This window comes from Atractosteus spatula, chromosome 8 (assembly GCF_055471065.1).
Source record: "Atractosteus spatula isolate fAtrSpa1 chromosome 8, fAtrSpa1.hap1, whole genome shotgun sequence".
In the NCBI taxonomy this organism is placed as follows: Eukaryota; Metazoa; Chordata; class Actinopteri; order Semionotiformes; family Lepisosteidae; genus Atractosteus; species Atractosteus spatula.
This window is the reverse complement of record NC_142713.1, coordinates 2,871,389-2,883,898: the sequence shown is the minus strand read 5'-3', so window position 1 is coordinate 2,883,898 and position 12,510 is coordinate 2,871,389. Positions and strand designations below refer to the sequence as shown.

At 56.6% G+C, this 12,510-nt stretch overlaps 1 protein-coding gene across 1 annotated transcript in view; it reads left to right on the top strand.

Moving 5' to 3' along the window:
• Positions 1 to 12,265, top strand: part of creb3l2 (cAMP responsive element binding protein 3 like 2) — a 16,306-nt gene extending 4,041 nt beyond the window's left edge. The window contains exons 2-12 of the mRNA XM_088922729.1: positions 435 to 660; positions 1,618 to 1,820; positions 2,441 to 2,525; positions 3,213 to 3,394; positions 4,674 to 4,820; positions 5,663 to 5,721; positions 6,684 to 6,752; positions 7,248 to 7,347; positions 8,436 to 8,559; positions 10,915 to 11,143; positions 12,067 to 12,265. Of these exons, the coding sequence (XP_088778855.1) occupies positions 435 to 660; positions 1,618 to 1,820; positions 2,441 to 2,525; positions 3,213 to 3,394; positions 4,674 to 4,820; positions 5,663 to 5,721; positions 6,684 to 6,752; positions 7,248 to 7,347; positions 8,436 to 8,559; positions 10,915 to 11,143; positions 12,067 to 12,142 (1,500 nt within the window). The 3' untranslated portion in view covers positions 12,143 to 12,265. The remainder of the gene's footprint in view (positions 1 to 434; positions 661 to 1,617; positions 1,821 to 2,440; positions 2,526 to 3,212; positions 3,395 to 4,673; positions 4,821 to 5,662; positions 5,722 to 6,683; positions 6,753 to 7,247; positions 7,348 to 8,435; positions 8,560 to 10,914; positions 11,144 to 12,066) is intronic.
• Positions 12,266 to 12,510: the final 245 nt, after the last annotated feature.

The following is a 12,510-nucleotide window of genomic DNA, read 5'->3' as shown; positions in this document are numbered from 1 at the left end:
GAGACTGTCTGGTTTACTGGTCCTCCTCTGGTCCCCATTTTGGGACAGTCTTGAGTGGGAGAAATCCCGTACATCCGGCGGTGCGCTGGCTCTGTGGCTCAGGATCTGCGCCTGTGGCTGGAAGGTTGCAGGTTCAAATCCCGCGGCCGGCAGTGGAATCCTACTCCGTTGGGCCCCCTGAGCGAGGCCCTTCACCCCAGCTGTTCCAGAGGTGCTGTATAAATGTCTGACCCTGCACTCTGACCCCCAGCTTCTCTCTCCCTGTCTGTGTGTCTCATGGAGAGCAAGCTGGGGTCTGCGAGAAGACATGTTCCTCATGCAAGACATTGTATCTGGCCAATAGAGTGATCTTCTCTGCTCTTATCCCGACACTGTCCCTGTTCAGGGTTTGGTGAAACGCCATTCAATGCCGGTCCTCTCCCCTGTGTCCACAGCACTTCTCCGGGCTCCTGGACGATTTCTCCCAAGAGGCCCTGCTGGGCCAGCTCTTGAGCGACCCCTTCCTGTCGGACCGGGCGGGGGCGGGGGACGGCGACGAGGAGCTGGCCGCGTCCCCCGCGCCGCCACACATCCAGGCGGAGCACAGCTACTCCCTGTGCGGGGACTCCCGGCCCCAGTCGCCCCTCTCTCACCTCCCGGGCGAGGGGACCAGCGATGGAGGTAGGTCAGAGGTCAGGGGTTGGAGATCAGCGGCTCTACATTTTGGCAGAAGTGTTTTGAGACCCAGAAACATTGCATGTCCATGATCCGTCCATCGATCCATCCAGCCAGACGTTTTCCAACCTCTTTATCCAGTACAGGGTTGCAGGGGGGCCTATCCCAGCAAGCAGCCAGCACAAGGCAGGGCACACCCTGGATGGGACGCCAGTCCGTCACAGGACACACACAGACACACACTCACACCAGGGCCAGTCCATCACAGGGCACACACACACTCACACCCGGGCCAGTCCATCACACAGACACACACAGACACACACACACACTCACACCAGATTTCACTTGCGCCTGTTGCTTGCTGGGATAGACTCAGGCTCCCCTGTGACCCTGAATTAGAAGAAGCTCTCAGAAAACGGATGGATGGCTTGTGGTCTTTTCCTCTGTGAAATCCGCTCTGCACTTGAACAGTATCCCAGGAGCTACGTAGATAAGCAGATGGCGTGAGGATACGAATCTCAGGGTGTTTCTCGACAAGAGTAGGGGTGTTACCCCGGCGTCCTGACCAAATTTCCCCCCTGGCCTTTACCCCTCATGGCCTCCTAATAACCCCCCTCTCTGAACTGGCTCCATCCCTCTGCTCTCCTCCCCACTGAGAGCTGGTGTGTGTGAGAGGACTGGAGCATCATCCAGGTGGGGCTGCACACTGGTGGGGGTAGTGGGATTCCCCCTGACCTGGGAAGAGCTCGGAGTGGAGGGTCCAGACAGGGGCTGTAGAAGTGTGAGGGATTATTATTATTATTATTAATCCCCAGCGAGTAGAGTAGTCAGGTTGGGAAGAGACCAGAGTGTTGACCAGGTCTTCAGCAACAGCTGTAGCCCCGTTTTGAGAATACAATGCCCAGGTGTTACCCCGCTCACGGCCCCGCCCCCTGCTCTCTGCCCTGTCGTCCCGCGCAGGCGATCCCGGCGGCGAGGACTGGCCCATGGAGACGGAGGAGGGCACGGAGCCGAAGGCGGAGCCGCTACTGTGCCCGTCCCCCGGCCTGCTGCCCGCCCTGGCGCTGAGCCTGGCCCCCCAGGGCTCCTCCGGCCGGGCCCCGGGGGCCCCCCCGTCCCTGCCTCTCCGGCTCGCCCCGCCCGGCCAGCTCAAGACCGCCAAGGTGGGGTCCCGCCGCCGTCCCGCGTCCTCGGCAGGGGTCTTGGGGCCCTTCCTCGCCAGACCCCCCCCCCCGGCTAGATAGAGACGTATTGTCCCCTGCTGGTGAACTTTGTCTTTGGCTCCTCCACGTGCAAAACACAAGAGTCACAACTAGTCGTGTGAAATCACCACTACAGTGTGCAGAAGCAGCAATAAATGGAGAAATAATAATTTGGTGGGGGGACTCCATTTGCATACACTCATCGGGTAGTTTTATTGAAGAGGGGGCGAAGAGGGGGTGAAGACGTCTGGTCAGTGTTTTAGATTTTAAGGGGAGCTGCAGTCCCAGTTTCTCAGACTGGTCACCCGTAAGTCTCCATGTTGTCCCGAAGAGTCTCTTCACGGGCGAGAGAGGGAGAGTTTGTGAGAATTGCCCTTCCTGCTCACTAGTCCCTGTACTGACTGAGGGACTGTGATGGACGAGTGGATAAGTACAGGTTGTGCAGCAGACGTTTCTCCACAGAAATGTTCCAATGTGATCTGCATGCAGAGTTAACAAGTAAGTAGTATGTGTCAGTAAAACCGTCTGGAAGTGGAGAGCGATATTTCTGATTCAAATCGCCTCCTGCTCTGATCTTGCAGGTGAAAGAGGACTCTGACGGCCTCACGCCACAGATCAAGCTGGAACCCCACGAAGTGGATCAGTTTCTGAACCTGTCGCCTAAAGGTACAACATCACTCTGCCAGGCCCAGCCCTGGGGGTAATTAAATGTTCTGTACAGCACAGACTCACAGTACTGTATACTACAGACCCACACAGCTCAGCACAGACTCACAGTACTGTATACGTCACACTCACACAGCCCAGCACAGACTCACAGTACTGTATACTACTGACCCACACAGCTCAGCACAGACTCGCAGTACTGTATACTACAGACCCACACAGCCCAGCACAGACTCACAGTACTGTATACTACAGACCCACTCTGCACACACTCACAGTACTGTATACTACAGACCCACTCTGCACACACTCACAGTACTGTATACTACAGACCCACACAGCCCAGCACAGACTCACAGTACTGTATACTTCACACTCACACAGCACAGCTCGTTAAATGTCAGTAACAAAGTACATTCATTGACAGTATAGAAAACCCCCTGGTCTCTCCACGGGGCGAGACTGGGAGTTGGTGAGAACTGTGACGTGAGGCGGCCCTTCCTGCTCACTAGTCCCTGTACCGACTGAGCTACTGTGAGGGACGAGCGAATATCTGCAGGTTTTGCAGCAGACGTTTCACTGATCTGCATGTAGAGTTTCACCGAGCTTTGAGATGCGCTCTCCAGGGTACCCTGAAACGCAAAGGTCGCCTTGCCGTTAAGACACGGGCTCTCTTCTGCCGCGCAGGTCTGGAGTCGCTTCACATGCCCCCTACGCCCCCCAGCTCTCACGGCAGCGATTCGGAGGGAGGACAGAGCCCCACACGCTCCTGCGCCCCCTCCAGCCCCGTGCATTCTCAGGCCGTCCTGAAGGTGGCGCCGCGCGGGCCTTCCTCCCTCACCAACTCGCCGCTCCTCACGGCGCCTCACGTGAGTACCCGAGGGGGCGGGGCAAGAGGTGGGGCGGGGGCGGGGCCTCGGCCTCTGATTGGTGGGGGAGAGATTTGACCCTCCTCCTGAGTTCCGAACCAGGAAGTGACAATGCTCGGAGCTCCTGCCTTCATCCGCGCAGCGATGATAGACCGCAGTGTCCCTCCTTTCTGAAATAGATCGTTCCTCCAGCTTGACGGAAAACTCGAGGGCGTGGGAAAGGCAGCCAGGAAGTGTTTTTATTTGCACTGGAGGACCAAGAGGGACAAGGAAGCCGAGTCGTGCGTTGTGTAACAATCGAGCTCAAATACATTCTGGGGATCGCCACTGCCAGTCCTTTGCTCCAGTGAATCTAAAAGCTTTATAAGGCGTAAAGGCTTAAATTAGAGGTAGCAGCAGAAATGGAGAAGTAGGAGTGGAAGTGGAGGATTGTCCATGTGTTGTTCTTCAGTTCAGTGTGACAGATCCTGCCTGATGAACTTTGACAGATAAGTCTCCTCTCCTTCTGAGGAAACCGTGTCCCGGTGTGAAAGGGCTCAGATCAGGCCAGCGAAACTGTGTCCTGGTGTGAAAGGGTTCAGATCACACCAGTGAAATTGTGTCCTGGTGTAAAAGGGCTCAGATCACACCAGTGAAACTGTGTTCCGGTGTGAAAGGGCTCAGATCACACCAGTGAAACCGTGTTCCGGTGTGAAAGGGCTCAGATCACACCAGTGAAATTGTGTCCTGGTGTAAAAGGGCTCAGATCACACCAGTGAAACCGTGTTCCGGTGTGAAAGGGCTCAGATCACACCAGTGAAACCGTGTTCCGGTGTGAAAGGGCTCAGATCACACCAGTGAAATTGTGTCCCAGTGTAAAAGGGCTCAGATCACGCCAGTGAAATTGTGTCCCGGTGTAAAAGGGCTCAGATCACACCAGTGTTAATTACTTGAGATCCCTGCTATAGCTGGTTAAGTTAGGATGCCACTGCCTGAATGATGATCTGTAACAAGTGGACAATTTTGAGAGTGACCTCTTGCTTAGGGGGGAACAAGCACTGGAACAAGCCGCCTACCATGGTCTTTATTAACCTGTAAGATCAGCGCTGAACCAGAGGGAAAGTAAATATTTTTAATGCATCCTGGAATACTGTCCGAGTCTGGAATCCAGACAGCTTCCTGTCAGCCGGGGAGGGGGGAGAGGCGTGCCTGTTCCTGACCGGACAGCAGGGGGCGCCCTCCCCACCGTCGCCACTGCGCCACGGCTGCCGCTGAGGGTGTCTGTGCTCTCTGTGGGCAGAAGCTGCAGGGCACGGGCCCGCTCATCCTGACCGAGGAGGAGAAGCGCACGCTGATCGCCGAGGGCTACCCCGTCCCCACCAAGCTGCCCCTGTCCAAAGCCGAGGAGAAAGCGCTGAAGAAGATCCGGCGGAAGATCAAAAACAAGGTGAGGTGGGGAATCTGGGGGGCTGGGGGGGCTGGTGATTGGCCTGCAGCCCTGCACTAGAGCAAACGTACTTCATACAGTACCCTAAAACCTCAACAACCGTGGGAATTGGTCTCTGTAGACAGTCCCAGTCTTCCCAGCCTCTCTCCCACACGGTCTCCATAGAGAGTCCCAGTCTTCCCAGCCTCTCTCTCACACGGTCTCCATAGAGAGTCCCAGTCTTCCCAGCCTCTCAGACACGGTCTCCATGACAGTCCCAGTCTTCCCAGCCTCTCAGACACGGTCTCCACGACAGTCCCAGTCTTCCCAGCCTCTCAGACACGGTCTCCACGACAGTCCCAGTCTTCCCAGCCTCTCAGACACGGTCTCCATGACAGTCCCAGTCTTCCCAGCCTCTCTCAGACACGGTCTCCACGACAGTCCCAGTCTTCGCAGCCTCTCTCTCACACGGTCTCCACGACAGTCCCAGTCTTCGCAGCCTCTCTCTCACACGGTCTCCATAGAGAGTCCCAGTCTTCCCAGCCTCTCTCTCACACGGTCTCCATAGACAGTCCCAGTCTTCCCAGTGCCTCTCTCACACAAACGATCTCCGTAGACAGTCCCAGTCTTCCCAGTGCCTCTCTCACACACACGGTCTCTGTAGACAGTCTCAGTCTTCCCAGCCTCTCTCACACACACAGTCTCTGTAGACAGTCCCAGTCTTCCCAGTGCCTCTCTCTCACACACGGTCTCCATAGACAGTCCCAGTCTTCCCAGCCTCTCTCATACAAAGTCCCCATTGAGAGTCCCAGTCTTCCCAGTGAAAACTTGCGGGTTTTGACTTTTTTCTCCGACCCCCACAGATCTCCGCTCAGGAAAGCCGGAGAAAGAAGAAGGAGTACATGGACGCGCTGGAGAAGAAGTAAGCCTGGTCTGGGTCAATGTTAGAGCTTTCCATGAGCTTAAAAACCCCCCCTCCCACACGCGCCATCTTTTCCAAGATGGCGGAGAAGACGTTGGCAAGCGCGCTTGGCCTGGCTGTTTTAAACTCTGGCTCTGGTTTTTCTCAGTAGCGTTTAGCCCCGGGCAGTCTCGCCGTAAACCCTGTTTCAGGTTTTTGCTGAGAAGTGGGAGAGGCATCTCTCCGTTCTGAAGTCGGCCCACGTGCCTTCCTGGAGATGAGATTTTTGTTGTTGCTGTTGACTACGGGCGAAGGGGGCGAGACACGCAGGGTTTTCTTGAGAAGTACCACATTAAACCCCAGCAGGGAATATTAAAGGTCTCGCTCTTGGGTTTGACACCTTCTCAGGTGGAAGTATTGAGGTGATACAGAGATTCCCTGACTGGCTCTGGCCTCTACAGCGGGTCAGATGTTCTTAGTTTGGGGTCTCGGAGGAATGAGATTCTGTTAACTAGGGGCTTTAAACACTTTACTCTCTTGCCAGCGCTGAATGGCTAATTCAGCCGTTCGGTACGATACAAAAGTGCCCTCTGTCATAGGCCCCCCTAGATCTATACCCAGCAGACGGTGAACTTCTCATAGCAACGATCTGGGGAACGTAGGAGGAGTTGTGCAAGAGATTTTTAGGTTAGGAACTGCAGATTCAAATAACAGTCCAGAGTCGTATGCTGTTTTGTTTCTTAAAAACGTGCTGTTTGCCTCTAAAATGCTTAACAGGCTCTTCAGGTGCTTACACTGATGTATACTGATGTGAAATCCAAAAGCGAGCATAAAATCAGGCGCTTCCCACAATGTGCCGTTTTGTAGTGTTACAAAGACGGCTTTTTTGCTTCCACTTTTTTTTAATCTTTAAGTAAAGGTGAGCTGCTGCTGTTTCCCCCCCCCCGGCGAGAACCTGTTGTCATGTCCCTCTGTGTCCACAGGGTGGAGACATGCTCCAACGAGAACAGCGAGCTGCGCCGGAAAGTGGAGACGCTGGAGAGCACGAACAAGTGAGTGGCCTGGCAGGGCCTGCGACCCCTGACCCCTGACCCCTGACCCCTCGACCCCCGACCCCCGACCCCGGAGCTGGCATGTGCTTAGTCATTTCCCGGATCCTCTGGAATCGGGACGCCATCCCACCTCCTAGCTCAACCAGGAGTATTGTAATAAAGAGGGCTTCTTACCGTTATGGGGTGCGCAGGATAGAGGGGTGACAGGACTTTTGAGTATTTATGCAGTTAATTCCCCTTGTGGGCTTCTTCCAGCCTGCTTATTTCCCCACGGGCCCAGTGACCGGCGCGGTAGAGTCTGTGGGTGGGAAGCAGCTCTGCAGCACAGGAGCCCTGGCGGTATTCCGGACTGAGAGCTTAACGGGAGTGATCTCAGAGCTGTGCCGTCGCAGCGTCTCAGATTCTCCAGGCGGACGGTTTCATGTTGGAAGTCCCGACCCCCAGTCCTCCCAGTCCTCCCAGTCCCCCTGACCCCTCACTCCGCTCTCTCTCCAGGTCCCTCCTGCAGCAGCTGCACTGCCTGCAGGCCGTGGTGGCTGGGAAGGTGCCCCTCTCCTGCCGGGTGATCGGCACCCAGACCACCACCTGCCTCATGGTAAGGGCTCGTCGGGGGTCCGGCGCGCTGGCCAAGCGGGGCCGTGCACCCGTCCGACAGACCGTTCGAGCCGCCCCGCAGAAGAGGGGAGCCCCCGGTCCCCAAGTGGGATTCAGAACAGATTGCATTTAGAAACGCAACCTCCCCCCCCCCATCCATGCATTCGCTCCAGTTCCTTGTCGGGGGGGGGGGGGGGAGGGGTAGATGGCGCATGTTTCAATAGCAGCTGCTGTGAGACGTCGAGATGCGGGGGGGTGGGGGGGGGGCTTCAGCTCTCCCGAAGACCCCTTCGTCGTGCGGCGGCTCGGTTGCCTTGACGACGCAGGCCACCCACTTCGTCTAATTTTAAAACCGCAAATCCCCACCCCACCCCCCACACACACACACACACACACACTGTGGCCGGAAGTGGGATGGAACAGAAAAAGAGGGGTAGGGGGAGAAACACGTTCGAGTTTTGTGGCACGCGGTGTCCAAGGAAATAAAAGAGGATCGAATCAATCGTTTCTAAAAGACCCAAGTTCAGCTCTTCTCAGACTGGGCCCGTAGTTATGCGATACGTCGGCCGTATCCTGGATCAGACGATGGTTCTCGCCGCTGTAGAAGCCAGGGGCTTCGAGCCTGAAGCGTTCGTTCGTCAAGCCCGAGCTCTGCTGTGTGCCTACAAGGAACCGCAATAAGGACCACAGTAGTTATAGGAGCGCAGAGGGGACGTGGCTCTACACAGCTTATATACACTGTTCTCTACAGCCTCCCCTTCCTGTCTTTGAGGTAGCTTCCTCAGGAATCTCCAGGACTCAGAAAGCACGGAAAGCATTCCTTTCTTATCAGGAGTTTGGTATAAACATTCCCCGCTAGGGAGTTTAGTACAGGGAGGGCGAAGCATCTGTGCTAAAGCAAGTGGGAAGGTTAGAGCTCAGCATGTGGATTCAGCAGGAGTTCACAGCTCCTACCACTCTTTGGGTACAGAGTAGCATACAGATTCTGCTAGCAGGCCCCGTCCCCCCGCTGACGACCTTCTGGTGGCGGAACGGTGTCGGCTTCCCGCCGGTTTTGGTGCGACACTGACCTCTGTGTCCGGCCTCTAGGTGGCGGTGCTGTGCTTCGCCGTGTTCCTGGGCAGCTTCTCGCAGAGTTTTGCACCCTGCTCCTCCGTGGCCAAGACCGGGCTGCCCGGCGTGCTGACGGCGCAGGAGTCCTACGCCGCCACAGGTGAGGAGGGGGTCTCGCACACTGCACTGGTGAGGCCTTGTTTACAAATCGGGTTGTTCGGATGTTGCCAGTTCCACTCCAGGGCTCCTTAGCAGCCTGGGACAGAGAGGACTATGAGGGGGGGGGGTCTGATGTCATCCATCCATTTTCACACCGCTTCATCCAGTTCAGGGTCTCGGGGGAGCCGGAGCCTTTGAAAACAAGCACCAGGCGCAAGGCAGGGTACACCCTGGGCGGAACGCCAGTCTTATCACAGGGCAGACACGGATACCAGGGGTAATTGTTCCCAGAAGCCCATTAACCTGCTGGCATGGGTTTGGACCGTGGAGGGGAAACTGGAGCGCCTGCAGGAGACCCGCACGGACGCGGTGAAAACGTGCGAACTCCACCCAGACAGCACCCCCAGGAACTGAACCCGGGGTCCCAGCGCTGTGAGGCGACAAAGCTGATCCCCGCACCACCCTGCCGCCCCACACTTTGACCACCCCAAAGTAACCAGATTTTTAACAGTCCTGCCCTTGAAGGGTCGCTGTTGCAAGTACAGGCAGGAGACCCCCCCTGGCCCACTGGCCCACCTCTCACCCCTGACTGCCATCAGGGTGGCAGGGCAGGACAGGGGCTCTGAGATTCACTCCCCTGCGCTCCCAGTGGGGGGGGGGTGTGATGAGGAGAAGGCTTGCCTGCACACTTGGGTCCAGAGAATTCTGCACTCTAGAAAATTAACAAAATGGGTGGAGACTCCGTGGTTTGCAGCACAAGGAGAGTAGTGAGAAAGTCTCTGCAGGACTTCACAGCAGATCAGGAACCTACCTCAGCTCAGGTTCCCTATCTGAACAGTGCCGAGCACTCTCGAATTCGCAGATAAGGGACTAAGGGACAGTGTAACGAAACGCAGGAAACTGAGACGGCGAGCATTGCGTCCGGATCTTTTCTCCAGCGACGCGTCAGTGCCGTATCTGTGAAGGTAAACTGACTACAGCCGCCCCCCCTCCTCCTCCACGCAGATCTGGGCTGTTATATAATGGGTGATAAATTTAAACCGCTTCCTAACTTTGCTGGCAGCCCGCGTGTAGCCGCCCGCAGGCGTGAGTCATGTTCCCTGCGGCAGCTCTTCCGATGCCGTGGGGGGGGGGCGGGGCGCTGTCAATCGGACCTCTGCTCTTGGCTCTCCGGGGGAGCCTGGGTACAGTCCTGTCCGAATCATCCGGTCGTGGGGAGATGGAACCTATCCCATCAGGCAATGGGTACACGGCAGGGTACACTCTGGGCAGGACACCAGTCCATCACCACACACACACACACACACACACACAGGGCCAGTCCATCACAGGACACACACACACACACACACACACAGGGCCAGTCCATCACAGGACACACACAGGGCCAGTCCATCACAGGACACACACACACACACACACACAGGGCCAGTCCATCACAGGACACACACACACACACACACACACAGGGCCAGTCCATCACAGGACACACACACACACACACACACAGGGCCAGTCCATCACAGGACACACACACACACACACACACACACACACACACAGCGCCAGTCCATCACAGGACACACACACACACACACACACACAGCGCCAGTCCATCACAGGACACACACACACACACACACACCAGGGCCAGTCCATCACAGGACACACACACACACACACACACACACACACACACACAGGGCCAGTCCATCACAGGACACACACACACACACACACACACACAGGGCCAGTCCATCACAGGACACACACACACACACACACACAGCGCCAGTCCATCACAGGACACACACACACACACACACAGCGCCAGTCCATCACAGGACACACACACACACACCAGGGCCAGTCCATCACAGGACACACACACACACACACTCACACACACACACACACACACACACACAGCGCCAGTCCATCACAGGACACACACACACACACACACACAGCGCCAGTCCATCACAGGACACACACACACACACACACACACAGCGCCAGTCCATCACAGGACACACACACACACACACCAGGGCCAGTCCATCACAGGACACACACACACTCACACTCACACTCACACCAGGGCCAGTCCATCACAGGACACGCACACACACACACACCAGGGCCAGTCCATCACAGGACACACACACACACCAGGGCTAGTCCATCACAGGACACACACACACACTCACACACACCAGGGCCAGTCCATCACAGGACACACACACACATACACACACACACGCGCACACACCAGGGCCAGTTTTCCCAGACGCAAACGAAGGGCCGAGCGCCCCCTGTTGACAGAACACTCAGGCGACTGTGTTGTTTGTTTCAGTCAAGTCCCGGAGCCTGCTGGGGTACGAGGAGCGCGGCAGCTTCGACGAGCCCCACCCCTCGGGGCTCTCCGTGGAGTACCCCGAGACGTGGGAGCGCCGGGGGGCCCCGATGCAGGAGCCGGAGCCGGAGGGGGAGGGGCGCGGGGCCGAGCCCGGCCTGCCGTACCTGCGCAGCAACGAGACGCGCGCGGCGCAGAAATCGGTTCTCATAGAGCTGCACCCCCGCAGGTGAGCCAGACAGGTGCTTTCAGTCTCTTACTGAGGTCAGCCAGCCCACAGGGCTCATAAGCTCCCATATTAACCATAACAATAATAATAATCCCTCACACTTCTACAGCCCCTGTCTGGACCCTCCACTCCGAGCTCTTCCCAGGTCAGGGGGAATCCCACTACCCCCACCAGTGTGCAGCCCCACCTGGATGATGCCCCAGTCCTCTCACACACACCAGCTCTCAGTGGGGAGGAGAGCAGAGGGATGAGGCCAGTTCAGAGAGGGGGGTTATTAGGAGGCCAGGAGGGGTAAAGGCCAGGGGGGAAGATTGGGCCAGGACACTGGGGTAGAAAGAGAGAGAGAGAGTCTTTAATATCCCCAAAGGGGCAATTAGTTTTTCCAGTTGCAGTTGGTGTACAGACAGAAAAGAAAAACTCTGCACGAATATTTGCATAGAAAATTCCTGTATTTGAGTGTTAAGTAAGGATATGGCTACAGGTGTGAATGAGAATCTTAAATCTCTTGGTTTTGGAGTTGGGGTAACACCCCTACTCTTGTCGAGAGACGCCCTGGGGTTTTGAATGACCACGGAGAGTCAGGACCTCGGTTTTCCGTCTCATCCGAAGGACGGCGCGCCTTCTTTTGCGGGGGGGGGGGCAGTTCGCTAAAAGCCCTCGCTGGGAAGAGGGTTCAGTGTGAGTTTGGGGGATCCCTTGCGATGCGGCGGCGGCTGCTGCCGAAGCGCCCCCTTGACCGGCAGGCGGAGGACGAGAGGAGGGGTGCAGGGGTGACCGAGGGGGGGTTTCCGATGCACAACACTGTTCCGGGACTGAACTGGGGGGCCCCCCGTGGGGGGTTCGGGGGGGGGGCGAAAAAGACTAGCAAGCAAGGTCCAGTTCCAGGTGCTGACTCCCCTCTCTGGGCCGTGTCTGTTCCGCAGGTCCCACCCGGAGCTGCGGGACGAGGGCGGCACCCAAGTCATCGACCTGGAGCGGACGGTGAACGAGACGTCCTGAGACCCCCCCCCAAGCGCCAGCGGCCGAACCCCTGTATTTATATACACCCCTCTTCTTTTTTACCTGCCTGTTTTTTTATGTATTTTATTCCAATCTGTTATTATATTCCGTATGTACTCCAAAGTATTTGTGTGTGCAATGTTATCGTTTGTTTTTTTTTGTTGTTGCTGTTGTTGTTTGTCGTCTTGAGGCTTCACGGTATTTAAACGGGACGGGGTGAATTTGGGGTTTTTGAAGACGGGAGAGATGCGGTTGAGGTGCTGCGTCCGTCCGCCCGTCTCCCCTAAAAGAAAAACGAACATCAGGAAGTGTTTTACCGGCACCATGTTTTCAAACTGCTGGGGGACCCGCAGTTGTTCCTGTGCCGT